The following is a 27,934-nucleotide window of genomic DNA, read 5'->3' on the forward strand; positions in this document are numbered from 1 at the left end:
ATATGTAATAAGGAGAAGCAAGCAGGAGTGAGAGAGAAACTGCAGGAATGAGACGACGAAACACCTTCTCTCTCTCACTCCCGCCTGCTTTTTCCCGATTATGTACGGCGTATCACCCGGTGTGTCCAAGTTTTAATTAAAAGAATTACAGTGTGAATACCGGGAGATGCTCGTCCGCGCGCGGGATTCATTCTCAGCGAATTATCGAGAGATCTTGCGAATATCACGTACTCACTTCACTTTGCCGTGTGGCGCCATTCCCGACCGGTCGCGACACGCACCGGTAGCAAGCACCGATGATCACCGCGTTCAATCGCGCACCGCCGAGCCGACGAATACTCCAAACGCTCGCCTGTCCTTAGATTCAGCGCTGCCGACACTCGCCTGTTTACGATATTCACTTCCGACGGGTTAAAAGACGCGACGAACACGAAGCGGCCGCGAGCCGTATTCGCGGCGTGTGGAGCCAGCCACTACTGTGAACGCAGTCAAGCGTTGATACTTGAAGAAACTCAATCGCAGCAATGTTCAATTCGCTGGGCGGAACGAGTCGCAACACGTCGTCTCTCGTGCAAGGAGGAGGCTGCTCCGTATTTCTTGCGGTTTAAACACGCCGAAAGTGAGTCCTGCGTGTGAATTATCGTTCCCAGGAACGCCGGGAGTGAGTGCCGCGCATTCGTTGCGACGAGATAGCCGCCGGGGGTGATATTTTGCGAAACTGACTGTTGAGGCTGCCGAGCACTGGTCGAGGTAAGAATGGCGTACGGACCGCCGTTTTCGATCCGACGTTTGTAGTATCGTCGTATACTGAATGTTGTGTTTCCTAGAACGAAACATCGTCGGATAGATGCGGCCGTTATACGGATGGGTCATCCGAGACGCCGAGTAGAGCATAATATATACGCATCTCAGTATAGCGGTAGAATTCAAACCGCCGTTTTCAACCCACACCAAGAAGACGGTGAGTGTCGGTAATATAGGATTTATAGTTATCATGAGAATTTGTGCCTTATCAGGTCGTCTCACCACTCGGTAATGTAGAAAATCATATTCTCGACATCTACCTGTGATGAGATATCTTCATGAGGCACGATTTTCTCTTATACCAACGATGAGTGTATCTCGTCTAGATGTCGACAGGGTTGTGCCGTAAATGTCAAGATCACGTCTGTATGACGTACACAGTTTTTTTTCATGTAGACGATATAAACTATCTTCGTGGAATGTCGTAAATTATATCAGAATATACAAAGAAGGATAATTAAATTTTGAGACAATTGCCGTGTCTATTTTGAATATTAATTGTAAATGTAATGCTTAAAATAGGTAATTGCTTGAAATTTTTATTTCGTTATATATATGACGTGAAAATGTAACCAGACAATCTTGTGAACTCTAACTTATTTAAAAACCAACGTTCATAAATTTATATCAGGATTTGAAAAATTGAATAAATTTGTCTTTCTTAATTAATTTTTTTAGCAAGTTATGCGTTTTTTAAACATTTATAGATTACTCATTGTCTACATGCATGACACTTCACATAGTTTACGTTGTCTACACAGAGTATCATAATTAAATTGCGCAACCCTATTAATGACAAGGCATTTCTACTCGAACATTTTTTCTTCCTGCACTTTCCATGAGAAAATCATTTGGTCTTGCCTCTTAGTGAATCTCCTTTACTAATTCGCAATTCTTAACGGAAATGCTGAGCGGAACTAAAAATGCAAACGGAATTAGAAATTCAAACCGTTGTTTTCAACTCACAACGCGTAGAAGACTGTGAGTGTCTATAAAGTAGGGTATACAACGAATACACAATTACCCTAAAAAAATTTCTGCATTGCCGAGTTGTACTCACGAATAGATAATGCAGAAAATAATGATCGCAGCGCTTATTCGCGGTATAAGATTTTCTGTTATATCAGCGATAAATGTATGCTTTGGCAAAAAGGGGGACAGTTCACACTTCATAATCTGAATATATAAATCTCTCTAGATTATTATTCATATATACAAGGATGTGGAAATTAAAACGTTTATTATGTCGAATTATAAATTACAAATGACCTATAGTTACATCATAAAAATATATTAGAGATCTTCAACAACCTTAATTAATTCGCAAAACGAGATTCTCTCTCAATGTTTCTCTCTTCCGAGAGAATATTTATAAAACCCTTTTTAACCCAGTATGCTTATTATATTAAGAGGTTATACCCTACACGTAGTAATAAATAATAAAAATTTGACGGATGTGTCTTCGGGAAGTATATATGATCGGTCAGTCTACTTTCTTCTTGAAGAAGTCCTGGCTGATCACTGCTCGCCAGCACCATTTCTTGAGTCCGTAAATTATCAGAATTAAGCTGAACATATAAAATAACGCGACGTCCAGGCTATAATAATGCATCACTCCCATGTACCTGAAACGTTGTGCGCAATCAACTCGCTTTCTTTTGCGGTCGCGTAATCGTGTACAAGTAATAATAGTAATATAAACAGACATTACCTGGTCGAGCTTTTCAAATGATCAGCTCCACCATGCTTGGCCACGTGTTCCACCCACCACGTGGCCAATTCTCTAGGTCCGATCGGAAGGTCGCGCAGTAATGCACTTCTCTTCTTAGCTACCTCTCTATACGAGTTATTATGAAGCGTGGCGACTTTGAGTATACCTTCGCGAAGGGTACTGATTGATATACCAGCCAAATCCTTGACCAGAGTGTAGCCCAATTTTTCTGTATCAGATAAAATCGCGAAGGCTTAACGAATGTCATCGTCAACAATGTCTACACGGCATAAAGTACAGTTGACTCACGCATAGATCTGGTTGTGCCAACCAAATTCAGTATTGAAACTGTACTGTTATTTCCGCGTATAGGGATTCATATTTCGCTAAATTTTTCATATTCTGTTAATATACTCTGTTAATTTGCGCACGAGTATTTGCGAATTTTAAAGTGAAGTGAAAAATATTGTAGGCTATTATATTGAAGGCTGCACTGAAAAAATCTTTTTTCTATTTGGAACTAAAATATTTGGTACATGCGATTTGATTAGCAAACGTTTAGTAATTGCAACTAAATTCTGTTTTAACCAAATTATAGTCTGATGTAGTAAATTTTCGTTTCGACAACAAAATCTTTTTTTCAGTGTGCGTCTGATCATATACACGTTTGTTGTAATATTTAAACTATCTTTTTCGTTTCTATGCAAAGAAAAAAAAAACATTTGTGTAGGCAATATTTTCAACATCTTGTATTTTCCCATCATTTTGAGCACGCGATTCCATCTTTGCGCTCACGCTTGTCGTTCCGTTTCTATCGTTCCTCGGAAGCAAAGCGCTTCTCCGCGGACGTTTATTCCAATCGTTGCCGTTGTACCGTTGAAGGCTACAGTGTACGGTTCACGGGGCAAAAGAAAGAATAATTACCAGCTTGCGCCGCGTTGCCATCGTGATCGCAAAAGACAGGTAAAACCAGAGTGGGCACACCGTGATAAGCCGCTTCGTGCAGGGATAACAGTCCTCCATGGGATACGAACGCGCGTAGCTTCGGGTGACCAAGTAGCTCCTGCTGCGGCCACCACGCGCCCGTCCTCACGTTCGCAGGCAGATCCTTGATCTTGCCACCTTCCCATTTCCAGACGACGTTGTACGGTAGCGTGGAGAAGACCGCCACGAAGATCTGCCGTAGCGCCTCGGGCATTCCGGAAGCTCGCACCGACGATCCCATCGAGACGAACACGAAGCCTGAAAGTTTATTTAACGTTCCCATTACACGTGTCTTCAACCCGAGTTTCTTATTCCATGTTTGCTAACCGCGCGCGAGTCTCCAGGAGAGAAGAACTAACGGAAACGGTCGTTGCGAAGCAATCGGAGTCATGTGTCTTGAAGTCACACTATCCTGACTCGCAATTCGCTCGATTATATTAACAATGATATCTAGTACGTTTTTCATGCATTCGTATTGCAAAGTTGAATATGAACCAAATTAACTGCAAGGGTAACTTCAGTCAACACTGAGAGAAAAATTATATTAAAATCAACAAATATATCCTTGATGGGTGTACGGAAAAAAAAGATTTGGTTGAATTATCTGATCGAATATGAACGAAATTCCGATTGAAGTAACCCGAATTCTGTTTAAGTTAACAAAATTTTTGGATTTTCTGGTTATTTAACCTGGTTAAATAACCAAACATGTTTGGTTAGTCTATCAAAAATCTTGTTAACTTAAACAGAATTCGGAATTTCACTTCAATCGGAATTTCTGGATCGTTCATATTCGGCCAGATATTTGGTTAATTTAACCAAATCTTTTTTCCCGTGTGCCATTAACATATTTACTTAAATCTACATTCTCTTTATTTAAATCAAATATTGTTTACCTGATTTAAGTAAACTATATTTGGTTTAAATAAAAAGAATGTAGATTTAAGTAAATATGTTAATAGCACCCATCAAGGAAATATTTGTTGATTTTAATGTAATTTTTCTCTCAGTATATAACAATAATGCGTCAACAGCATGAAATTGACTTAATATAAATTTTAATTTATTGTTTCCCATTTTTTTTTGTTTCTTAAGCACAACATTGAAACTGAACCTTCGGTTTAAGAAATTAAATCTTATGTTACGATGACGTGAAAGTCTAATGTTTCCTTGTCTAGATCTCGGATACTTTCGCTTCAAAGTATAAAAAGTCTCAAGTTCTAGGCGGTTGTTAGGTAAATCACAAGTAAAATAAAGAGAAAAAATGAGAGAGGCAGGGAAATTTGTGTGCCAAATTACCGCGTTGTAGAAAAGAGTCCAGATCGGAATTTAATTGCATCGCCGGTCTGCAATGTAGACACGCCACATTCACGACGTTCGACATGTAAGGAACAGAATCTCCTACGCTGTAATGACTGTTCTGCAATGTCAAGGGGACTTCTTTCGTCAGACTGTACAGCTCGGGTATTTGGTTACCTGTAAGCGAGATAGTATCATGGTCATTAAATTACGAGTATCTGGCCAACGAATAACATTCGCAGATCTTCCGAGATCGCGAAGTTTTCCTTGAGATGTGAATGGTAAAGTTCAGTAGTGAGGATGCAAATCTTCGTCGTTAAAAATCGTCAAACTTCATCGTTAAAAATCGCGAAGAGCGAAGTTGACTTGACGCTCACCGAGATATCTCTGTAGAGTTGGTCGTAGGAAAACCGTAAGCGTGAACCAATGCATCAAATTCATGCAAACTAGGGCCGCCGCGTTTAGGACTCTTTGGAAGAAAGTCATATCTTGCGTAGTCGGGCCGCCAAAGAATGGTGTCACTGACCACGGCGATGGGTTACCCTGTTGCACGATAGATCCGCTATACAATGCGACCTGCCGAATAACGTCGTATTGTTATCACTGATAGTATGCAATTTTAGTCCAGAATGACAAACGTGCTGAGAGAATCGAAAAAATCGATCTTTACCTCGATTAAAAAAATTCAGAGTAATTACACTGTGGAAAAAAATCTAAGAAATAAAAAATATTTATTCGATGAATACTAATAACATATCTTTATTTATAATAATATATATTTTTATACCGAGAAGAAATATTTTTCAAATATTTTACAAATATATATTTTTATACCGAGAAGAAATATTTTTCAAATATTTTACAAAATATATATACATTTTTTAAAAATCTTGGCTTTTCTTATAAAAGCAATTGTTTATTTTATTTAAATAAAATAATTTAAATAAATAAATAAAAATTTATTTATTTATTTAGTTACTTAAGTAATTTAAATAAATAAAGAAATAATTTAAATAAATAATTTAGATTCAAATAAATGTTATTGGTCTACCGAATAAATATTTTTTTAATTTTTTATATGTTTTCTCTCTTAGTGTGGATTCATTAATCATCGTACATAATTAACGACATATCATATACGAATAGATTATATTAAAATTTTCCATAAATTAATAAACAAGTGAAAATATCATGAAAACGGGATGAACGATGTTCAACTCGTGAGTCAACCGTATTACGCGGGTTGCAGCAGCGCGAATCGATCATCGCGGTGGTAAACGGCTGATTACCGTGTTCAGCATTATCGTCGGTACATTCTCGCCGTGGAGAATCGCCAACAGGCACTCGGGATAAGCACCGTCAAGCACTGCGACGTCCCATCGACGATGCGGATCGCCGTCCGGTTTTCTCAGGCCGGCTATCGACGTCGCGTCCTGCAGCAGCGAGTCGCACGACTTCCAAGCGTATCTTATGACATCCCACGGTAAAACCGGAAACTCGTTCCTGAATCGGGCCCCTACCAGATCCCACTCGGAAGTGAAATTTTCCACGTAAGCCTGCCGTGACATATGCGGTTTGAGTAAATGCACCGATAGGTCAGCGTCTCGTAGCTGCACTACCGTTAGTTTAAATCCTGAGCCTCCTACGTCGCGGCGATTGCAAAATTCGCAAAGCTTCTCATCCGTTTTCGACGATCTTTTCGCGGAAAAATCAACAGAAAATTTTATCGAGCTTATGAGTCTTAAGGTGGTATTCGTATTTGATTGCTTGGAGAATTGATGAATACTTGCTTGGTTTTAAATTTTTCAATTAAAAAGAGTTTGTGCCGAAAGAGTTCGTAAAATTCTGTTTCTCAGAGACAAATTTGTTTTTGTGTTCTTTGTACCTTCGATAATATGACTCCAGACTTTGCAGAATCATAGAGATTTATCCTTATTTGCGTAGCTTGTTACACATGTCTACGTTACACATTAGCAATTCGCTTTTCGTGTGCGAATTCGTTTATCCTTATAATCATATCCTTACAGTCATACATTTATAGGAATTTAATTAACATATGGCATTATATCACGGTTAAGATATTTCACAGTTAGAATATTTAATTTTTGAAGAAAAGAGAGATATGATTTCGCGAGATATCGCGAACCGTTACTGCAAATAATTTTTTCAATCAAGATACATATTTAGCGACGCTTATATGTTTTTCCATAACAAGACCATAGAAGTTTTAGGACAAATTCATTACCCGTCAAGAAATAAATTTGCAAAGAATTGCTTTAGCAAATTTTACGATCAAAGGCGCGGAAGAATCGCTAGAAAGTTAATGAAAATTTATATACAAGAAGCTTCGAAATGGAGATCTGAAAAAGGAAGTACTGAAGTAAACTTCAACGCACGCACTGACAGCGTGTATGATAAATTGCGATGCGTATTATGAAATTAAACGAGATGAAGCGGATGGCACGCAGAAAAACTTAAGCGGTGAGCAAATTGATCAACCACGGTCGATGGTTCTTCTTACGATCCAAAAAAAAATCGATGTTCAATTGATCAATTTTCTCAACCGCTCAATTTTTTCTGTGTATCATCCGCTTGAGGGAGAATTCATACCTTGTTAGAAAAAGAGAAAGCAGGAAAGCAGAAGCCAGTCGGAACTCACACTGGTAGAAAAGCAGGAATTGTCGACTAACCACCAGTGCGAGTTGTGATTAGCTTCTGCCTTTCTGTTTTCTGCTCTTCTGCCAAGGTGTGAACTCTTCTTTAGAGCAATGGCAGCCTGATTCGATGGTAGAGACAAGAACGTCTGGAACGAGGTTTCGGGGACCGCGGTTTTACCGGGCGAGGGCATGATGAGGTACGTGCGCGCGTGGTAGTTCGTAAATTACCTCGAGAACGGACGGCACCAGTTCGTGAAGACCATTATTCGCCGCTGGACCGGAGAAAGCGCTCAGCAACGTGACGTTGTGACCCCGCGACCTCAGGCTCGTACCGAGGGCCACGAAGGGCACCGTGTGGGACTTGGTGCCACCCATGGTGGCCAACAGGACGTTGTATCCTGGCGCGGCTTCGAGCATCATCATCAGGGAGATACCCAAGAGCAGGGTGAATTGATGCGCGACGACGAGGCGCGTCATTCTCGCGATGATATCGCTTGACGGTCGTTCTCAATCGACGAAAAGTTCAGCGCGTTCCTCTTCTCTGTCGCGATCCTTTTACTCACGGCCGCCAGATACACCCAGCGATAAATATCTCTCAATGAAGGAGGACAGTCGTCCGACGGTCTGGTGTCATTTCCTCACCACGGACAATCCTCGTCGCGCCCGATTGCCCCGTTCTCGTCACGAAAGCTCTTTGTGCATCGACGAAGCGAGAAACGCAGGAAAACACGGGAAACTCGCTTCGGGCCCGTTTCCGGTTGGATAACCAGGATGACGACGAGGGACTCTGCCCCTCACGCTCCAGTTCGCTGGATCCAGCTATCGGTGGAGGAAAGAACCGCGGAAAGGTCAAGCCGTCCTGCGAGAGCTTGTCGCACCTTGCTGGCCGGGCTCGAATCTGCGACTGCGAACTAGTCTCCTTCGCATCCCTCCGCGTGGTCTCCGCGTTTCGGAAATTACGTCTCGCAAAACGGATATAATTGAGACGTAGGACTACCGGATTTGCGAGCTCGCCGCCTCCTGGTCACGCGGTCGCTTTAGAGAAACGAGCTAGACACATTGTCATTCTAATGGCCGTCCGAAAAGAAGACGCCTCGCGGCCGATATTTCAATATCCGAGACCAGTCACGCCGAGGAAGATCGATGTTCACACCTCGTGTTCCACGTTCGTTTTCAATCCTCATTTGTCTCCGGTGAGAAAAGCAACTCTTGAAAAGAGTCTCTCCTTGCTCTTTGTGCGTTCGGTCGTGTTGATTTGCCGAATTTGTGGAATATTTCGCAGCGACTCTTGAATCGCGACGATCGTGCCACGTAAACAGATCTTCTAGTCGGATCTGTTGATCTGCGAGTGAAGAACTGGCCGTGAATAATTCCGTCTAGTTTCTCTTTGAGCTGTGGGAAGATACAAATGAACGATCGCGTTGTAAAATGATACGGGCGGCCTTGCTTATTGAATGCACCCTCTTCCCCGATGCTTTCTTACGCGGACGAGTTTTCATCACGAGTTACACGAATTTGTATGAGCAGTCAGACTAGTTCTGCCGATGTTTCTTGTAGCGCTTAGTGCCTCAAAGCGATAGAGAAGCTACGTAGAGCTTAGAGCTAAAGCATGAGGCCTTATATGCCTCTTCCAAGTGAACATCTTTTCAATACTAAACTTGACTTAACAGTTTTATCCAACAGTCGTTAACTGCTGCCAAATACGCGTGGAAGCTACTATTCTTAAGTCAACAATGGAGCACAACGATTTTCCACGAATTTATGATAAATTATGCTTACTGCATCGTGTTCCAAGGTCAGAAACTAGACAGAGCCATGACACGCGACGAGCTCGAGGTACGTTTACTTCCGCGGGAACAACGAAATATCCAGCGGGACAATTTCTTTGTCGATCCTTCTTGAATACACCGCGTACCATCGACGTCAGAGCGAAGTGTCGCAAAACGACCCAAGCGCGTTCGTGGAATCCTCTCGCTCCTAATGATTCTCGGCCATTCTCACTCAGCGCGGTCGCATTTGTCGGTTCTTCTCTCTTCCGTCGAATAATTCGCGCTAAGACATCCGCAGCATTCGTCGGAGGAGGGAAGAAACAATACTCCCAGGACTAGACGTCGTTTAAAGCACCTGCCTCCCTCAAGGATCCGCCGCGACGTCTCGTGTCGAAATTCGAACGCCGGGGCCGGTCGTCATTTTTGCTCGGGCTTTTTTCCCTTTCTCCCGCGGCCAGGTGAGGATCTCTTGATCTTGCCTTTCCGCCTGACCTTCTTTGCCAGTCCGCGATTCTCCGCGGCAATTTCGCGCGCCAGTCTGATCTCTTAACCGAGTCGCACGTACGCGCCGGCGACTTTCACTAATAACACTGACTTCACGTACGCACGGTCGCCCGTCGCGATAATTCGACCTCGAGATCGTCGAGAGAGGATCGTCGACGCTGCTTCCTGGGTCAGGTCTCCCGTGCCGTCGGCAGACACGTCCACGTGCTGATGCTCGAGACGTCTATCATTTCCGACCGTGCGAAACGCTCGCGCTACGTGACGCGCGCGGAACAGTCGTCCGGATCTGAGTCTGGAATTGGAAGGTGCGCGCCATCAATCTGTCGTATCCTCATTAATCCTCCGTTTGATCTTCGCAAACGGAGGCTCCGTACGTCACCTGGCACTCCTCGCTCCGCTTGACTTTCTTTCCACGTTGGAATCTTCCCGTCCGTGACCATCCGCGCCGGTCGAGCCTCCGCTGGAGTAGTCGCTCGCGAAACTTGCCACTCGCGAACGTCACGCGAGTAATTTCTCCGGCGGATTCCTCAGGCGATCTTTCCGAGTCGACTAATCGAATTATCGGTCCCAATAATTGCACGGCCGCTGCAAGCCAACCGTAGCGACACAGAAACTCTCGTGGGAGTACGCCGAGAAGTAAATCCCTGGTTTTCGCGTATTTCACCGGGAATCCCTCTGATCCGCGAGCGAGTTGACATTGAGTCACAGGACTCGCCCGTTATCCGCGATGTCCGCCCGACTCCTCCACGAGCTTGCTGTGTTAATTCGACGTCGGCGGGTCGTCGTAGGCTACAACCGGCGAGGAGCGATATCGATATCGTTTCCGCGCGTGTCGGACCTTGAAATCGGTCGCGGCGAGCTGCTCGGTCGCGAAGCTCGCGTATCGCCGAGCGTGAAAGTTTGACTGGCCAGCAGCAGCTTTAATGATCAGCTGAGCTCCGGAGAGAGAGTTTTGCCTCCCACCAAAGACGCTCATCGTCGGTCGCGCGTTCGAAGATGCTTGGTGTTTGCCAACTTGGGAACCCCGCAGCTGCACTCTGCGGTAGATTTCGTTGCTCTGACGAGCATTCCGCGGACTCCGCGGAGGGAATGCATAATCATACCTTGAGAACGACGGGTTCTGATCATTGCTATCGCTAATCGGTAAGAGAAGATCCGTGTTTCTTCAACCTCACCCTTAGACCCTTAATTCCGCGTCTGTAGTTCGATCTACGAAGGAAGAGGATTGGCTTTTTTCCCGTTTTTTTTTTTGGAGATTACAATCAACTCTGCGATTAGGAGAAACCGGGGCTATTTTGTCACCGGGATAAGTTGGCAAAATCGATTATTCCTACACTGAGAAAAAAATATTGAAAAATATTAATAAATATTAACAAATATTTATTAGATTAACAAATGATTATTAGGTATGTTAGGCAAAATTCTCTTCATTTATGCCGAATATTGTTTACTTAAAGTAAACAATACTTAGTAAGCAATACTTTAAATGAAAAGAATTTTCATTTTAGGAAATATGTTAATAGTATCTACCTAATAAATATTTTTTAATTTTTAGATATCTTTCTCTCAGTATACTATTCTTTAATAGAATCAAGCAAGCATAAATTTCAAAGCCATTTTTGACATATTTAGAAATCTTACTTAATTTTGTAACTTGTTAGAAAATATTGGAAACAACCGGTTTTGCCAGCTTATCCCGGGCTTAGCCAACTAACTCCCAGTCTCTCCTACCAGAACGATACTATTCTCGCGGGGGTTCTACCCTCTCGTCATTTGCTCGCGTTTATGGTGCACGCTACGTCTAACCAGGTGATTTACAGTCGCCTCGAACGCGTCCTTCTGATGAGTTCGTTGCTTGATCGTTTTCATTCGTATATGCGTCGAGCGAGGTCGAGGTTTAATGACAGGACGCGGTTAATGGCACTATCTGTGTATTGTTTTCAAGCGCGAGCGCGTGCTCAGGTTAAATGTAATTTATCATCGAGGCTGTATCACGAGAGGCGCAGTGAAATAATACCACATTACTTCGTCATTTCGTCGATTCTATGTAACTGCGCTTTGGACGGTTGTGAGAGTGACGTCGCAACTGTTTTGCCGGCTTCGGTGTGTCTACGATGTGCCTTTATTGCCTCCACTCGTACTTGAAATATTGTAGAATTATATAATTTGATGCCTCAAAATGTCAAAACGTTCGCGTATATACACGCGCACTTGCTCCTTCCTTTCTTCATCGATCACTCGTCGTTCTCTGTGAGGACAGATTATGATATTGAGGTGAGTTACAACGAGCGTCTCGTGAGCGGAAGCGAAATGAGCGCTCGAAGAATCAGGACAGATTTCACTGGTTCGATTATAGTGTACCGTTATGCCCTGTGCGAATTTTTTTTACCGAGATGGAGAATTACGCTTTTCATTCGGTCCGGGCAGGATCTCGAAAGAAATGCCGATTTTGCTCGGTGTCCTGCAGCCTATTCCATAATGACGCACGTCGTTAAAATCTGCGTTTCAACAGTCATTAGTCAAGTCGCATTTAAATAAATGTGCATTCGCCTTCGATTTACTTCTTACCGCAACGTGGGTTTTTTATAATTATTCATTCAAATTTATTTAAAACGGTGCTGGGCGTTAGTTGATGACAATTTTTTTTGACTAAAATAATCGGCAAATCGATCATCAAAATCAATCAATCGTTATACGTGTAAACGTGAATAATTTTATCGATTAATGAAATTATTCAAGAATGTGTAATCAATCACATCAAAGCTAGATTGATAATTAATTGCGTCAGTCGACTGTGATACAATCACAAATTAATCAAGCTCTGTTATGATCGATTATACATCGATGAATAATCAATTTCGTTAATCGATTAAATTACTCGCGGTTACATACACGCAAAAAAATGACTTAGTAATATCAGCTAAACCGCGATAGCTGATTCAAACTTAATTAAAAGACTAATCGTTTAGCTGTCACTGCTAAGAATGGGCTATGACAACTAAAATGCATTCGCTATGAAATACAAATATATTAGGTGACATTAAAAACGCACATTATTTCAAATAGCTAAGAAAATGGCAGTTATTCCTAAATTTCTTATCGTATGCATATATTAAAGAAGTTTGCCGCACAGTCATTTGCTGCAGTCATGTTTCTAGCGGCTAATATTTCTCGCTGTACACTATAATCATTTGCTACAGTCATTTGTTTCTAGCAGCTAATATTTCTCGCTGTAGCACTTAAGTTTAAACAGCGAATAAATTTAGCTTCGGTAGTATCGACATTAGTTGTCCCTATTTCAGTGACACATCTTATCTGTCACAGCTATTTTTTAGCTCTGAAAGCTAGTTCTTTTTTTGCGTGTACACGACCATTAATTGATTTTGATGATCGATTTGCCGATTATGTTAGTCGAAGAAAATTCTCATCAATTGATAAATTAATAGTAAAAATTAATCGTCACATGTAAAAACATGAGTTGATCGATTGATTAATCAATTGAATTAATCAATTGATTAATTTGTTGTTGATTATTATGTTATTTTAGTGAGGTAAAGTTTTAATCGATCAACATTGATGTAGAAATCATTTCCTTAATAATTAATTCCAATTTCGATTGGCATTTCGTTGCTTGTAATTTTACGCTAGAAGAAAGCTGTCCCACGAAAAACAGTGCCGAAACGTGAAATCGTTCCGAGATTGACTGGCGTGAAAAACCACCGCAGAAAATCATACGGGCCGGGTCTTTCGGATGCGTTTTTCATCGCGCGCATTGCGACCGGCCGATCTTAACCGTGCCGCGCAAAATATGGAGCGCCTTTTATCGAGACAACTTTCTAAAATATCCGCCTCTTCGGGGCCACGGAAGAGGGCCTGGGATACCGTAAAAAAATATTTACCCGAGCTCTCCTTTACGAGCGCGATCGTGCTCGCGTAATTTCCTCGGCCGGTGAAGCTTCACTGTTCTCCGAGGAGACGCGCGAGGAGCGCGAGGAGAGCGGATACGGATTTATGGCGAAGGGAACACTCTCCTTCCGGATCTGCGCTCAAAACGTCACCATTACCGATTACGCGGTAAGCCACCAGGTGATTTTTGTCCATCCCTCTCACCGTGAAAAACGCGTTGTCGCGCGATTAGGTAACGCGAAGAACTTTCCCTTGTGTCGATCGAATTCTCGGCAAATTGATCGATCGCATCGATGCGAGAATTTTCAGCAAGCCGATTGCTCGTGTGCGCAACGAGACAAGGCATACAGCTGAGTCGTTCTATTCGCGTCGACAGAATTGTTCGCGCCGCTCGCGAATTTCGCTTGCAAATTTACAGACAACGGCGCGTCTTTCGTCACGATGCCTTTCTCACACGTTCATATTTTGCCGTCTCCAAAAACGAGTTTATTCCTTATTCCCCTCGACCAAGTGCAGCTATACTCGTATCTGGGTCTCCCAAATCGTTTCTCTCGTTTCTTGAGAGTCGTTTCGGCTTTTTGGCGCTCGCCGTAGAAAGCTTCGTCCCTCCAGGCGACTGACGTCTTGAATTCCTCCACGTACGTTTTATTACGCGCGTCCCCGATCGGGAGTCTGCATACGGTAAGTACATGCCGAGGCTGTTGTCGATCAGAAATTAACGCCTTCCGTGATTTTGTATACGCCACCGGCGAGACCGCAGTACGCGTAAGAGCGAGCCGCCCGATTGCACCGCGCGTGCAGTTTCCTCGACGAGGTGGTTAGACGTGCTATTCGCGTGAAACAACGACGGGGAATTTTAAAGAGGAACGAGTTGTGCCACCTCGTTGTGCAAGCGCAGTTGTCCAGTTACGATTGCGTTTTCATACTCCTTCAGTTTCCTTGGAGTGGAATCTTGCTCGAAACGAGTGAAAAGCGACGGTATTTTCACTCGAAGCCGCAGTGAAAATACTGCCACTCGAAATCACAAGAGTGCATTCTCAAGCTTTCACTTGAGCTTAGAGCGGATTCTGACTCCATATGAGCGAATGCTCCGATCGAAGCATTAGAGTGAATGGTTGTTCCTTTAAGTCTGGAGGCCGTATTAACGATCGTTAATTCGACGTCGGCGGGTCGTCGTAGGGCGTAATTGGCGAGGAGCGATATCGATATTGGGCTGTTTCCGTGCATGTCGGACCTTGAAATCGATCGCGGCATCCAGTACGTTAATACGTCGTTACATAGTCGCAATTTTGCAGGAGCAATTAGCCGAGGTGTAATTAGCACTCGATTGCTGGCAATCGAAGAGTTCTCATAATAACGGGCGGTGTAAAAGCACACGTTTAACTCAACGAGACAAAATCTTGTGCGAACGTAATGCACTACTAACTTATATACTCACGGGACTACTAACTGATATTCTGAAAAAGAAGAGCCGTGAACACGTTGTCGGCAATTTATTCGCGCGGCTCCTTTTATATTATCGCGGTGTGAATCCGCTGCATATCCAACGAGATCGCCTCGGTCAATGCGACAATCTAACATCGCTGATTCTTTTCGTAGCGCTTTAACGATCGCGACCGCGGGCTCATTTGCATTCCGTTCGGCGCTCCCCATAACGTCGATTCTGTAATACCGGTCTCGCGCACACGCTCGATTCTGCAACGCGACGCTGAACGAACGCAAATATCGGCGAAAACAAATTACGTAAAATCTCGAGTGGACCAAATTAGTTCAGATATAGTTGGAATTCAGATATAATTATACTTTGTTATGGTTTAGGTAGAGATATATAGCCTGTTCTTTTCCAGCTGCGCTGCTGAATTGGTGAAGTTGGAGTGCGAAGAAATATACTTGTCTCATTTTAACTTTTATTGCACCAGTTCAGCAGCGCAGCTAAAAGGAACAGACCAATAGTTGCAGTTTAGTCTCTTATAGTTTAGCGTGCGATTTAACGACGCCGATGACGTGTTAAATTAGGACGTCGACGGACCAGCTTCGTGACTTTCACGCATTAATATATATTCTATGTCTTAATTAGTTTCGTAACATTATGTTACGTTCTGAAACTTTTCAATTCGTAATATGTTATATGCGACTGTGTCTACCTATCGTGTTGATGTTTGTGCTTTTCCATTTACTAAGAAAAGAAGCAGTTGGATCGATAAAATCGACGGTCGTGCACCTTCAAAGAAATATTGTATCTGTTGGGCAAATTGCACGTTAATGCAACAATAAGTTACGTTGATATAGTTATTAGCTAAATCGCAATCGTTGAACCAATCGATAACACACATATCATAGCAAATCGACTAAACGCTTGCTTGAACGAATTTTATCCAAAGTCTCGTTAACTCAATTTTGTCAGTGTATCATTTATCATTTAGATGATCTGAGTTTTTAATTCAGAATTAAATTTCAGGAAGCGCGTGCTGTGTATTTCGTACCTTCACCTTGTGCGCGCTATATCGAGTCGCTTTCGATCCACGACAATAGTATATTACGCATATCAAATAGCAACATAAAAACGTGACAGTGACATAAAAGCATCAGTAATCGAGCATGCTGAGCCGGTCGTTATTACCAATGATTGTGAGTGTGATCGAACTCGACAGTTATATCGTAACGAGTAGAGTCTCAGAAAGAGAAAGAGAGAAAGAGAGAGAGAGAGAGCCGTTGAATCTATAATTTAATACTTAATAAAATGCACTGTCAAATATGCTCATACAATATCTCGCGTTGCCAATAAATCGCGGCTATTAATTCTAATTTATATTTCAATGTCGTGTCTTAACTTTCGAATTTACCATAATCCAGAAGTGAGTGGGCTGGTCGCTGATTTACCAAAATCTCAACTCGTTATGCTAAATTGGAAGCATCTAATATAAATAAGCCGTGGTATGCAATTAAATTCGCCAAGGCTGGAGGCGAAGAAAATCGCTGATTTAATAGTTGCTCGAATTACATAAATGCATTAAGCAAGAGATTGAGATATTCTACGGAAGGGAGGAGCTGAGAAAACGTATCATGGAGCCTGTCGACGCGATACGCGTGTAATTTTAGCGGGTACACTCGTTGAATTTCAAGCGGAAGAGGCTTTGTGGAAATTTAATTATCTCTCGAGGGTATCACACTGCATCTCACGATGAGGATACTCGCGGGAGTAACGAAGCCAAGAGCCTTTCGTCTCGCGAAAGTAAACAAATAGCGGCCGAATCTCGTTATATCGCCGTAATCGTCACGCGTCAATAATTACGGTTAACTTCCGACAATAATCATGTTCCAGTTTCAGCTGTCTGTCGTGTAATCGCCACTATTGAAGGAGCGCTAATTGATCGCAACATTGCAGCTCGCGGGAACGAAGACGGTATTGTTCGAAATCGTGGGCTTCTCTGACAAGTGTAGTCCCACTACTATCTTAATAATCGCGCATTGTCCCCGTGTATTTTCATTGTCCCGATTGTAATACCGTGAGGACAATGAAAATCAAAATATTGCAGATCTTTCGGTGTTAACGATTTTAACCCTTTTGCATTTGTTTTTTTAAAGGTACACAATTTTTTTCTTTGCTTCATTGAACATATTAATATATAATGTAGTTTCAACGAAAAAATTAAAAATTTCATGTTTGGCACTAAGAGGATAGAGTCGGGACACTAATATCCTACTAGGATTTTGGGAAGGCATATTTGTTTCAACACAGTAATAAGTGAAGCGATGTGTTCTGGATGCCAAAAGAGCTGTTTATTCGATTGAATTAAGTTATTATCAATGATGGGGAAAACGTGTGTTTCGTTGATAGCGAAAGGGTTGAGCCTAAATATACGGCTCGCATGCGTTCGCTTAACGTGCTCTTTGGAATCATCGCTAAATATAATTAGATATTTCGACAAAATGTATCCTACACGCCATTTTTGCTTAATCCTTCGTATATGGGGCAGCGCGCAACTGAATACTTTGTACGGCCGATGCTCATCTGATCGCTCGAATACGCCTATGGTATCCTGAGGGTTAATCAAGCTCCCAAGTACGCGAGTCCGCGTACTCGAACGGCCTGGTCGGATAAAATGCTAATGAAAATCACCGAAGCGGCGATGCGAGCGAGCGTCAGCGCCCGCGGCCGACTGCAAATTTTCCTCGCGATTTCACTTTCTCCGATGTGGCATAATTGCGCGTGTTACGAATCGTAAATGCTCGATTCCGCGGCGCGGCCGCTCGTGTAACGAAATCACAGGCCGTGTTTCAACTATGACTATTCGAGACACGCATACGTGTCGAGTTATCTTTCGCACATACGCGCGCGTTCGAACGCAACGCGCGCACCCACACACTCAACGGGGAACGCATTAGACACCCGCGCATCACCTCGGTCGGGGTGACACGGCTATGTGTTTCATGGCCGTAAGAAGAACGTAAGAGCGACATCGCGGCGAAATGTTGCTTCTTGCAAATCGCGCCAACGTACATGACCTAATCGAACGTCGGAGCTCTTACGACATTGAAATCTTCCTTTCCGGATGCGCGTGTGAACGCGATGAACGGTTATGTATTCAGACGATGACGACGCAGAGAGGGAAAGAGAGAGAGAGAGAGAGAGAGAGAGGGAGAGACAATCATAACTTTCTCATACGCGGAAAGTCCGGTAGCCTCTTACGCGAACGCGTGCATAATTCTTTAGGCGACTCATTCGAGGAGGAAGAGTGTCGGCATATCGAACGGCGCGATGACCGTTGATTCGCCGAGGGCGTGGGACCTGCTCTCACAGGTATCACCGTTCTTTCACGAGCAGTATACACGCAAAAAAATAACTTAGTGATATCAGCTAAACCGCGGTAGCTGATTCAAACTTGCTCAAAAGACTAATCGTTTAGCTGTCACTGCTAAGAATTGGCTATGATAGCTAAAATGCATTCGCTATGAAATACAAATATATTAGATGATATTAAAAACGCACATTATTTCAAATAGCTAAGAAAATGGCAGTTATTCCTAAATTTCTTATCGTATGCATATATTAAAGAAGCTTGCCGCACAGCTACAATCATTTGTTACAGTCATTTAGTTCTAGCAGCTAATATTTCTCGCTGTAGCACCTAAGTTTAAACAGCGAATAAATTTAGGTTTGGTAGTATCGACATTAGCTGTCCTAGCATTTCAGTGACACATCTTATCTGCCACAGCTATTTTTTAGCTCTGGAAGCTAGTTTTTTTTGCGTGTATATCGCCAAATTTCCTCCCCCCTCCCCGTCTCTCCTCTTCTCTCCATCATTCTCGCGAAAATAAAAGTGACCGCGGCTACGAACAATTTGCCCGCGACGATTAACTTATCCCCTATCATTTATTCAGCTCGTGCCTCCCACCACGTGATATCAGACGCATACGAGATGGTTGATAAATGCCGCACTTTCACTTAACTATATATACTACAGCCTAAATTTCCAAGTTTCGCTCTAAGTGCCGTCAAACGACTTCCGATGCGTTACACAATTTCCATATTCCTTTCCTTGGTCTGCTGATCGTGACGGCGGGAGATACTTTTTTCCATTTTTTCTTTCTTCTTTTTATCGAGAAATAGTGTGGTAAATAAATGATATAGCCTATTTCGTATCTCTCGCGATTTAATTGCACATGAGTGTCGCTCTTGACCGTAAACTCGACAATGCTGGGCTCGCGCTGACTCGTGCTTGAAAGCTCGATCGCGCGTGTTTGAAAGCTCCTCGAATCTGTGTCCCGTGTTCTACGTTGAGGTAGGTTCTTCCAACTCTCGATCAGAAACAATTAAAATTACTTCTTTCATAATAACTGGAAATTATAATAATCGGAGACATTATGCAGGATGACTGACAATTAATGACACATTTGTTGTGTGTAGGTAGAACTCATTAAACTGATTATTAGTTAAAGAATATTGGCGCATTATCGAATTTTGAGTTCAGTTTGACGAGTTCTATCTGCATACAACGGATATGTCATTAATTGTCGGATACTCTATACATGGAAGGGACGAAAGATCACTCACTCATTCTTCTCTCTCGGTACCGACTCTAGTAGACTCAAGTTTCTTAGTCTCTTTTTTAGTTTCATTCTTAGTTTATTTCCATTCGACTCGGTGATATCTGATTGAGAGTCTTCATCTCTGTCTTGTTCATCGTGGTCATAGCCATGCTATCCTTATTGGGTTTCCTCCAGTTTACGTTTCTGAATATCCTTTTCCAGGCGTTAAAGAACTGCATGTTCAAGCTCGCATATATCACGGGATTATAGCAGATGGAGGATTTCGCGAGAAGCGCCGGTAGTATCACCATGATATGCGAAGATTGTACCTGCAATCAGCCGCGGTTAATCACGCGGTATTAATTGGCCGAATTCAACGCGCGACAACGGTGTTTGGAACGATTGATCCTCCTCACCATCCATGACTCACGTTGAAATATTGAATTGCGAGCGCGAGCACAGCGTAGGGCATCCAGGCGATCAAGAAAGCGATGATCATTAGCAACACCATTTTTGTGACCTTTGCTTCTTTCTTGTTTCTCCGACCTGTAGCAAGTAAAGTTCATGGAATCTGTATTCAATCGGTGCGATTAATCAGCATTGAAAATTAGTAGATAGTCCGTATCGAAATGTTAATCGTACTTACAAGTAAACCTACTCAAAAGTTACACTCCGATTTCTTTCTAATTTTGCACAAATGTAGAAGTACAACAAATATTTAGATCATATTTTTCCATTTTGGCCCACTTTGAGTTTCACGGGCAGTTTATAGCTTTTTAATATTCTCACTCCTATCATCAACAAGTGCAACAAAAATAAAAGCATAAGAAATAAAATTGAATACAAGATATAGGCGTTTTTGGTTTGCTGACTATGAATATGAAGTCAAATGTGTAAAATTATTTGCATAAATAATAAAATGTTTAAACAAAATATGTAAAAAGTTAAAAAAATTATTTATACAAATAATTTCTCGGTTTGGCCGAGATTCGAAGCATTTTTTACTAATTTAACACAGATTTGAAATATTTCGGTTGGAATCTCGGCTAAAAAAATTTAGAATGGTTCGTGTCTCAGCTATACCGATTTTGTTAAAATTATTCAACTATATCTTGTATTCACTTTTATTTCTTATGCATTTTTGTTGTACTTGTTGGTGATAGGAGTGAGAATATTAAAAAGCTACACGCAAAAAAAAACTAACTTCCAGAGCTAAAAAATAGCTGTGGCAGATAAGATGTGTTACTGAAATGCTAGGACAGCTAATGTCGATACCGAAGCTAAATTTATTCGCTGTTTAAACTTAGACGCTACAGCGAGAAATATTAGCTGCTAGAACTAAATGACTATAACAAATGATTGTAGCTGTATGGCAAACTTCTTTAATATATGCATACGATAAGAAATTTAGGAATAACTGCCATTTTCTTAGCTACTTGAAATCATGTGCGTTTTTAATGTCACCTAATATATTTGTATTTCATAGCGAATGCATTTTAGCTGTCATAGCCAATTCTTAGCAGTGACAGCTAAACGATTAGTCTTTTAATTAAGTTTGAATCAGCTATCGCGGTTTAGCTGATATTACTAAGTCATTTTTTTGCGTGTATAAACTGCCCGTGAAACTCAAAGTGGGTTAAAATGAAAAAATATAACCTAAATATTTTTTGTACTTCTACATTTGTGCCAAATTTAGGTTTATTTGTTAGTGACCTTCTTTTTCACACAAGTGGCAGAATTTTTACTATTTGCCATGAAACGCGTGAAAAAGAGAACTCACTTGAATGGATTCTCTTGCTTGTATTCCTTAAGATATGGATGATGCCGCAGTAGCTGCTGATAATTATTATCATGGGCACGATAAATCCGAAAATGAATAAAAATCCGATATAGGTTTGATTCTCAAGATCGTGCTGCTCCCAGGACACGCTGCAGGATATGTTACCTTCTTCCAAGCCGTATTTTCCCCAATTGAAAAACGGCGGCAACGACAAGGAGAGCGCGTATATCCAAACTAGAACCACCAATATATAAGCGTATCTGTAAGAGATAGGAGATTTTCACGTAGGACAGTTTGCATAAGAAAATATAGGTTCAAAATTAATATTACGTTTAAACGACATTACGATTGCATTTTACTGTTAGAAGAGAAACATGCCTCCGTTTGTCTTTGTCGAATTGTCATTATTCGTTAGATTTGTAGTGAAAAATGCGGAAGTCCAAACTCTCTCTGTTGCAATTCCGCGTGCATCATCTGTCTCTCTGATACGGAAATGGAGACACTAAAGTAACATAATCGTTTGCCGTGCAATTTCATCTCGAGTGTCAGTCTCGCGACTACATGAATGTACAATGCGAAATGATACATACGATTTGATACAAATTTTGATAATGCAAAAATATAAGGGATTATATTTTCAGTCGTATTTCCATTATTCAATGAAATTTCTTAACTGTGACTGATTCTTGTCATAGTTAACATTTTTGTTTACAAACTGAAGTTCTTCGTAGAAACACGATATTTTTTCTTATTATATATATTTTTTTCTCCATGAAGAACTTGTATTCTTTAAGAAATATGATGGAACGGATCGTTTAATTAAAAAAATCAAAAGTGCATCTGACTAGTAGGCAAATTACATTACTCGAGGTAGGCAAATTACATTACTCGAGGTTGTCCCAATTTTTTTAGCAATTAAAAGAAAAAAACTGGTTTATTTCGACGACACGTCGCACCAATAAATTGTCACACGTGAATTCTCGTTTCTGACGTAACGATCCGATGTAGCAACGTTGTGTGTCGGATCAAGTACCTCAACTCGTTAGCATAATGGTTAACCCATTAGCGTAATAACGAGTTTGTTAAAGTAAAAATCTCTTTGGTCCTTCAGGTTACTGCCACTTTCTCATACGCCAAATAAAACGATCCCATTGATAAGAGAGGTTATCTTTAATCCGTTAATTGCGAAAATACGAATAATAATAGACCTTGGATAGCATGCGGATATTGTATCTTCCGTGTCAGAATACGCGCCAAGTATACAATTCGTTTCGTCGGAGACAAATTTTGCAATCTTCTCGTGGAGAGAAAATTGCGCCAGCTCACCGTCGTTTCACTTACAATGTAGTTACGCTAATGTGTTTTTTTCTTTTCATTTTTATACTTTTTGTCACCCGCGTTTACACGACGAGAAAGAGAGAGAGAGAGAAATGAGAGACTGATGCAACACAAATTCTCTCATCGCGAACACGTGCAAATTACGTTCTGAAGGTGTTAACGACTCTTCATAGACACGAGCGACCTCGCTTCCCGGAGAGTGTGGCGATGAAAGTGCGCGATGGAAAGTCGCGGAATGAACAAATTAATTATTTCGCCGTGCTCATCGTTTGTAGCATAATTGCTGCGACGCGTCGTAAAAAAGAAAAAGAAAGAGACACAAAAACTGAATAATTGCCTGTCAGATGTACACTCAATTTCAAATATATCTGGCCAATCTCTAAATCGACGATCGCCACAAATTTTCTTTCACGCGCACTTTTCCTTTCTAGATAATCATATGTCGTGACTGTATTAATTATTCGAAGAAGCGGCAGCGAGGTAAGCAGCTAGTGCTACTTTGACAGCTCTTGATGTTCCGTTTGTATCAACAAGGAAGGTTATCTGTGTTAATCAACAGAAAAATAATATGATTCAATCTAATGTGAGTCGACTATTAAAAAATGCTAAGTGGCCGGCTAGTGAATTGTATCACTTTCCTCTGTTGAGATTGCGCGTAACACGTAAACAAACAAGCTTCCTTACTAACACAAACGAAACATCAAACTCTCGACGCTGCTTGGCCTATTTCGATGCCGTTTCTTTGAATAATCGACATGTATGACTATCTAGAAATGGATGCGCCTACAAGAAAATTTTTAATAACTCTCGATCTAAGGGATGGTTAGGCATATTTAAAACTGAGTGTCTCGTATGTTAGTCGTGAGTCTCTCTGCAGGAAAATAAAAATCCTTAATACCTTATAGATAACGTCCTCGTCGGGCATGTCACCAGTAAGAATCTCTCCAGTGCCATCACTGTTAAATTACCAATACTTGCGAATCCCATAGTAGACATAAACCATGCGTACCTAAAGCGAGGAAATCCAATTTCTGCGATTACATTTAATACAAGTGAATTCTTGTTCCTTTGTTGCTAATATGATAATCATCTTGTTATTATTAGATAATAAGATATCATTTTATTATTATAAGACATAAAGATAATTTAGCACGACAAACGACGTCGCTCATCGCTCGATTCGTTCGTTTTACGTAAGTGAACAATGATATGTACCACAGGCATACATTGTCGCTCCAGTACCACACACCAAAGATCGCCGAGACCAGTGCGAAAGGGTTCCCCAGTATACCTACTAACATATCTCCAACCTGTTACAGTGAATAATGCGTGAGAGATTGTAAACTCGCTCAGAGTCGAAATGACGAGTCATGCTTATCTTAGATCGCGTTTCTCTTAGATTATTGCACAGTAATTACTCCGCGCTGATTTATAATTAAGATATACGATGTGGGATGATAGGTACAATAGGAAGAATGTTTTGTTGCGCGTGCACTCGTCCACTCGCGGGATACAATCTGCCGGTTGCACCGAGAAAGAAATGTTTAGTATTTGTAACTATAATCGCATATAGAAATGAATACTATAAGTTATGGACAGGGAAATCATTTTTTAAATTAAATTCTACTATAATGTTAGTAATAATAATCTTATATGCGCACGCTACTATTACTATTTTGTTATAAAAATGTATGGTTGGGGTAAAAATAACTGTAATTTTCATTAGATCAATCGTTATTTTCTCTCAGTGTATGTATATTATGGAGAGCTGATATTTTCGAGTCATATAAACAAAGTAGCGATATACACATATTGTTGCGCGAGCAATTTAATTGAACTGGGACCTACGGCCAGTGATAGAAACTTTGACTCCCGAGCAGCACGGGAAGGGATACGCACACACTCACGCGGCCATGTCTGTGAGCCTCACGGACATGGTGGCGTGAGTGTGTGCGTATCCTCTCCCGTGCTGATACGTACTACTCGGGAGTCAAAGTTTCTATCACTGTCTGCGGGATCCGCGGGATCCGCGGGCAGACTTTTATTCACGCTATATAGGGGTTTCGAGGAAGTAACGAATAATGAAGTTGGTAAGCAAACAAAATCCATAAAAAAGAGGAGGTAACGTTGGCAACGTTCAAAAGTCTGTAGGATCCATAAATTCATTTCTAATTAATATCATTGTTGGACGTTAGGAGAGTGTACAGAGATGCAGAGTTAACCTGTCACAAATTTACACTTCTATACATTCTCCTAACGTCCAACAATTATATTAACCTTCAGAAATAAATTTATGGATCCTAGAGACTTTTGAACATCGCCAACATTATACCCTTTTTTTATGGATTTTGTCTGCTTACCATGAAGTTGCGTCGAATACGTTCGGAACTCTGCCTATTTGCAGGAATTTTTTTTCTAGGAACCAAAAAAGATCAAGGCTGAACATTTAATTCCCAGCCGAAAATTGTTTTGAGAGTTCTAGTTTTGACAGCAATTGTGAATAGTATAGAATTCTAAAAGAAATTATAATAGTCGGAGACGATACGATTATTAATTGAGATACTATTCAATGTTAAGTGTCTAGCTTCGAAATGTCGCTATTAATCAGATACTTTTTAGAACTCATCAAAAAGAATCAAATGAGCTATTCAAAAGTATTCAGGCTTGCTATTAAAATTTTTCAATTTTTTTCAATTTTTTGAATTTTTTGAATTTTTTTCCTATTAAATTTTTTCAATTTTTTGATCAAACAATTCTTTTTCTATGAGGAACTCTAATATTCGTCAAAAGACATCAAATAAGGTACTCAAAAATATTTAATCGAAAGACGTGATGTTGTGTGTGAAATTAGCATCCCATTATTTAATTTTTATTTTAATATTATTAATCGTCGGAACTCTTTTTATGAATATAAAAGTCCTATATTCCCCGAATTCTTTTTATGAATATAAAAATCCTATATATTCCTCTAAGGCTGTAAACTTTAATAAGAACTCTCGAATTATAAAGTTTAAGCGCTAATTTCACATAGCATGCAAACACGAAGGTAAATGCATAATGTACAAATGATGAATGGAGATGATAAGTTCAGAAGCGAGTTATATTATTTGATAGAACATGTGTCAGGCACTTCATCAACTCAAGGTGTTTACGCTATATTCTCGTAGTCGGTTAATTTTGTACGCGACATCCTTTACCTGACAACTGTGCGCGTTAATGAGGCCAAACCGAGAATTCGTCGTAAATCATGCGCGAAAAAGAGAGAGAGAAAGAGAAAGGGAGAGAGTATGTTTGTTTGCATGTATTGACGATCCTTTCCTGTTAGAATGAAACAGTTTCTTCGAAATCGTGCCTCGCGAATTCGTGGTTGTTCATAAAAGGCAACCCGTGATGTTAAACCGAACTTTACGTCACTCTCGTAAAATAAAATCCACCTAGCGCGTGTTGAAATTTAAATCAAACGGCGTTATACATCTCTATAGACGCGGAATAGCCTTTCTCTTTAACTTAAATTTCAGTCGAAGTTTGTACATCCTTTGGAACGCATAAAGAGGAGAAGAGAGATATGATGCCGCTCAATATATTCAGAATCTATCCTCAAAGTTTCACAGAAGCATGACTCGCATATTTGCGACGTACAGCCAGGCGAGTTTTACACTTGTTTCTCAGTTGCCAATCTATCGGGATGTCTACGAAAAAACATCTTCCTTGACGAGCCACAAACCGGATGTCGCATAAATCCAAGCGTTTTATCGCGCGTCTCAATGCCTTTTCTAAACAGAAGTTACGTGACATTTGAAAACTCGTCTGCCTAATGTACGTCTCAGGTTTAGTTAGTAGTTTAGTAGCTTAGACTTAGTTTAGTTGCTTTGTTTATCTTGAAGCAACTTTATCGAAAACCAATAAAAACGTACTATGTGTATGTAAAAAATTAGCGTTGCGTTGAAATTTTTCTTTTATTTTATCACGTTTTTCCTGTTTCAGAACGTTCATTAATTGGCTGAATTGCTTACGGTGAATAAAAATAAACAACGCTGTTCAAATTACTATCATTGCTGGATCGATTATGCAGCGCACACTCGCACACAGACACAGTACCGCTTTGAATGAACGGATTTCTCTCGTAATAACACTGTATAATGTTCTACAACGCTAAAGTGTATAGCTCACATTAAATACAAAATTGGCACGCGATTAACTAACTGTATTAATGTACGACACGGATTACATGAGAGAAATCTATTCGTTCCGTGTTGCCTTAAAATTTCGACCTCATAAATCATTATACAACGCCCCAAAGCTATCTCCACGTTATATACGAACAGTAATATTAATCAAAGAATAGAAAACGCAATTGATCATATAAACTACTTTCTCTTCGTCTCTCCCTGAATTACGCGACGGTTTCTATTTTTTGAACAAATAATAAACACGACATATATAATAAACACATTTTCTCAAGTTAGCTATAATTTTTGAAATTCTCTAACTTCACAGGACTTATTCCGTACACGTATAGAGGATTCAGTCTTATTATAAGAATATTAGAAAGAATTAAGGGAGACATGAGAAAGATTCATGAGATGAGGTCAAGAGCGGACGACAGTCGAAACGCAGTTTTACACAAAACACTGTACACCGTACATGAAATAAAAATCGATTATAATCTCGCGTACATCTCACCCTGTCGTGCAACTCGGAGGAGCGATTTTCATGTGAATTCGTGACTACTGTCTATCTGTGTGCTACTTAAAATTAGATGAGAGAGCGATACTCACGGCCATGTTGACGAGCACGATGTTGTTGGACGTCCACATTACATTCATGTTCTTAAGGACCGTAAGGATGACCAATAAATTCAGGAAAAAGCCGAAGAAGCCGGTGAAGAAGAGTACAATCGCCGCGAAAATGTAAAGCGCTTGTTCGTCGACCGGATTGTTCGGCAAATCGGTGGTCAGATTCAAAGATATGCCGTTCCGTGGTGTCATACTTGCGGTCACGAGACAGAAATCTTGTCTTGCACGGCCGCTGCGAGCTCGACAGAACGGTAACGATATCGGATAACGCGGGAGAAGGCTCAACAGACGACAGACGAGAACGCACGGCAAATCCGACCCGGTCGCATTAATCAAAACCAGTGATGGAGTTTGAA

The 27,934-nt window shown here is 41.0% G+C and overlaps 2 protein-coding genes and 1 long non-coding RNA gene across 10 annotated transcripts; 1 reads left to right on the plus strand and 2 right to left on the minus strand.

Annotated features, from left to right (window-relative positions):
- The first annotated feature begins 148 nt into the window (after positions 1-148).
- On the plus strand, positions 149-27,683 carry LOC116850959. Of its 4 annotated transcripts, XR_004379498.1 has the most exons (4): positions 149-750; positions 828-961; positions 26,767-26,796; positions 27,280-27,683. It is a non-coding gene; the product is annotated as an uncharacterized LOC116850959 (long non-coding RNA). The 4 variants fall into 4 exon arrangements; XR_004379496.1 differs by having other exon boundaries at positions 153-750; positions 26,767-27,683; XR_004379500.1 differs by lacking the exon at positions 26,767-26,796 and having other exon boundaries at positions 153-750.
- On the minus strand, positions 2,028-10,646 carry LOC116850864 (2-hydroxyacylsphingosine 1-beta-galactosyltransferase-like). Of its 2 annotated transcripts, XM_032829659.1 has the most exons (8): positions 9,235-10,646; positions 7,684-8,847; positions 6,088-6,354; positions 5,176-5,374; positions 4,799-4,975; positions 3,440-3,757; positions 2,516-2,744; positions 2,028-2,429 (listed from the first exon to the last, which is right to left on the minus strand). In XM_032829659.1, the coding sequence occupies exons 2-8, from the start codon at positions 7,930-7,932 to the stop codon at positions 2,288-2,290; spliced, it is 1,581 nt and encodes a 526-aa protein (XP_032685550.1). In that variant the 5' UTR covers positions 7,933-8,847; positions 9,235-10,646; the 3' UTR covers positions 2,028-2,287. The 2 variants fall into 2 exon arrangements, with proteins under 2 accessions (XP_032685550.1, XP_032685541.1); XM_032829650.1 differs by having other exon boundaries at positions 7,684-10,646.
- On the minus strand, positions 18,805-27,906 carry LOC116850891 (melanopsin-like). 4 transcript variants are annotated; one of them, XR_004379474.1, is made up of 7 exons: positions 27,561-27,906; positions 23,998-24,092; positions 23,681-23,791; positions 21,445-21,704; positions 20,095-20,210; positions 19,690-19,993; positions 18,805-19,431 (listed from the first exon to the last, which is right to left on the minus strand). XR_004379474.1 is itself a non-coding variant. In XM_032829712.1 (6 exons), exons 1-6 carry the CDS (start codon positions 27,768-27,770, stop codon positions 19,757-19,759), a joined length of 1,029 nt encoding a protein of 342 aa, XP_032685603.1. In that variant the 5' UTR covers positions 27,771-27,906; the 3' UTR covers positions 18,805-19,756. The 4 variants fall into 4 exon arrangements, 2 of the variants coding, with proteins under 2 accessions (XP_032685603.1, XP_032685613.1); XR_004379470.1 differs by having other exon boundaries at positions 18,805-19,472; XM_032829712.1 differs by having other exon boundaries at positions 18,805-19,993.
- Between the last annotated feature and the right edge of the window lie 28 nt (positions 27,907-27,934).

The sequence above is a fragment of the Odontomachus brunneus genome, unplaced genomic scaffold (assembly GCF_010583005.1).
Source record: "Odontomachus brunneus isolate Ranch 3 - 2012 unplaced genomic scaffold, Obru_v1 Obru_scaffold_006, whole genome shotgun sequence".
NCBI lineage: Eukaryota > Metazoa > Arthropoda > Insecta > Hymenoptera > Formicidae > Odontomachus > Odontomachus brunneus.

Excerpts from the sequence above, each read along its gene's own strand:
- LOC116850864 (XM_032829659.1), bottom strand. The coding sequence starts at position 7,932 with ATGACGCGCCTCGTCGTCGCGCATCAATTCACCCTGCTCTTGGGTATC. Across the intron at positions 2,745-3,439 it reads TGGCAACGCGGCGCAAGCTG|AAAAATTGGGCTACACTCTG; the intron begins GTAATTATTCTT and ends TATCTGATACAG. Across the intron at positions 2,430-2,515 it reads CATTTGAAAAGCTCGACCAG|GTACATGGGAGTGATGCATT; the intron begins GTAATGTCTGTT and ends ACAACGTTTCAG.
- LOC116850891 (XM_032829712.1), bottom strand. The coding sequence starts at position 27,770 with ATGACACCACGGAACGGCATATCTTTGAATCTGACCACCGATTTGCCG. Across the intron at positions 24,093-27,560 it reads TCGTGCTCGTCAACATGGCC|GTTGGAGATATGTTAGTAGG; the intron begins GTGAGTATCGCT and ends TCACTGTAACAG. Across the intron at positions 19,994-20,094 it reads TCGCAATTCAATATTTCAAC|GTACAATCTTCGCATATCAT; the intron begins GTGAGTCATGGA and ends GGCTGATTGCAG.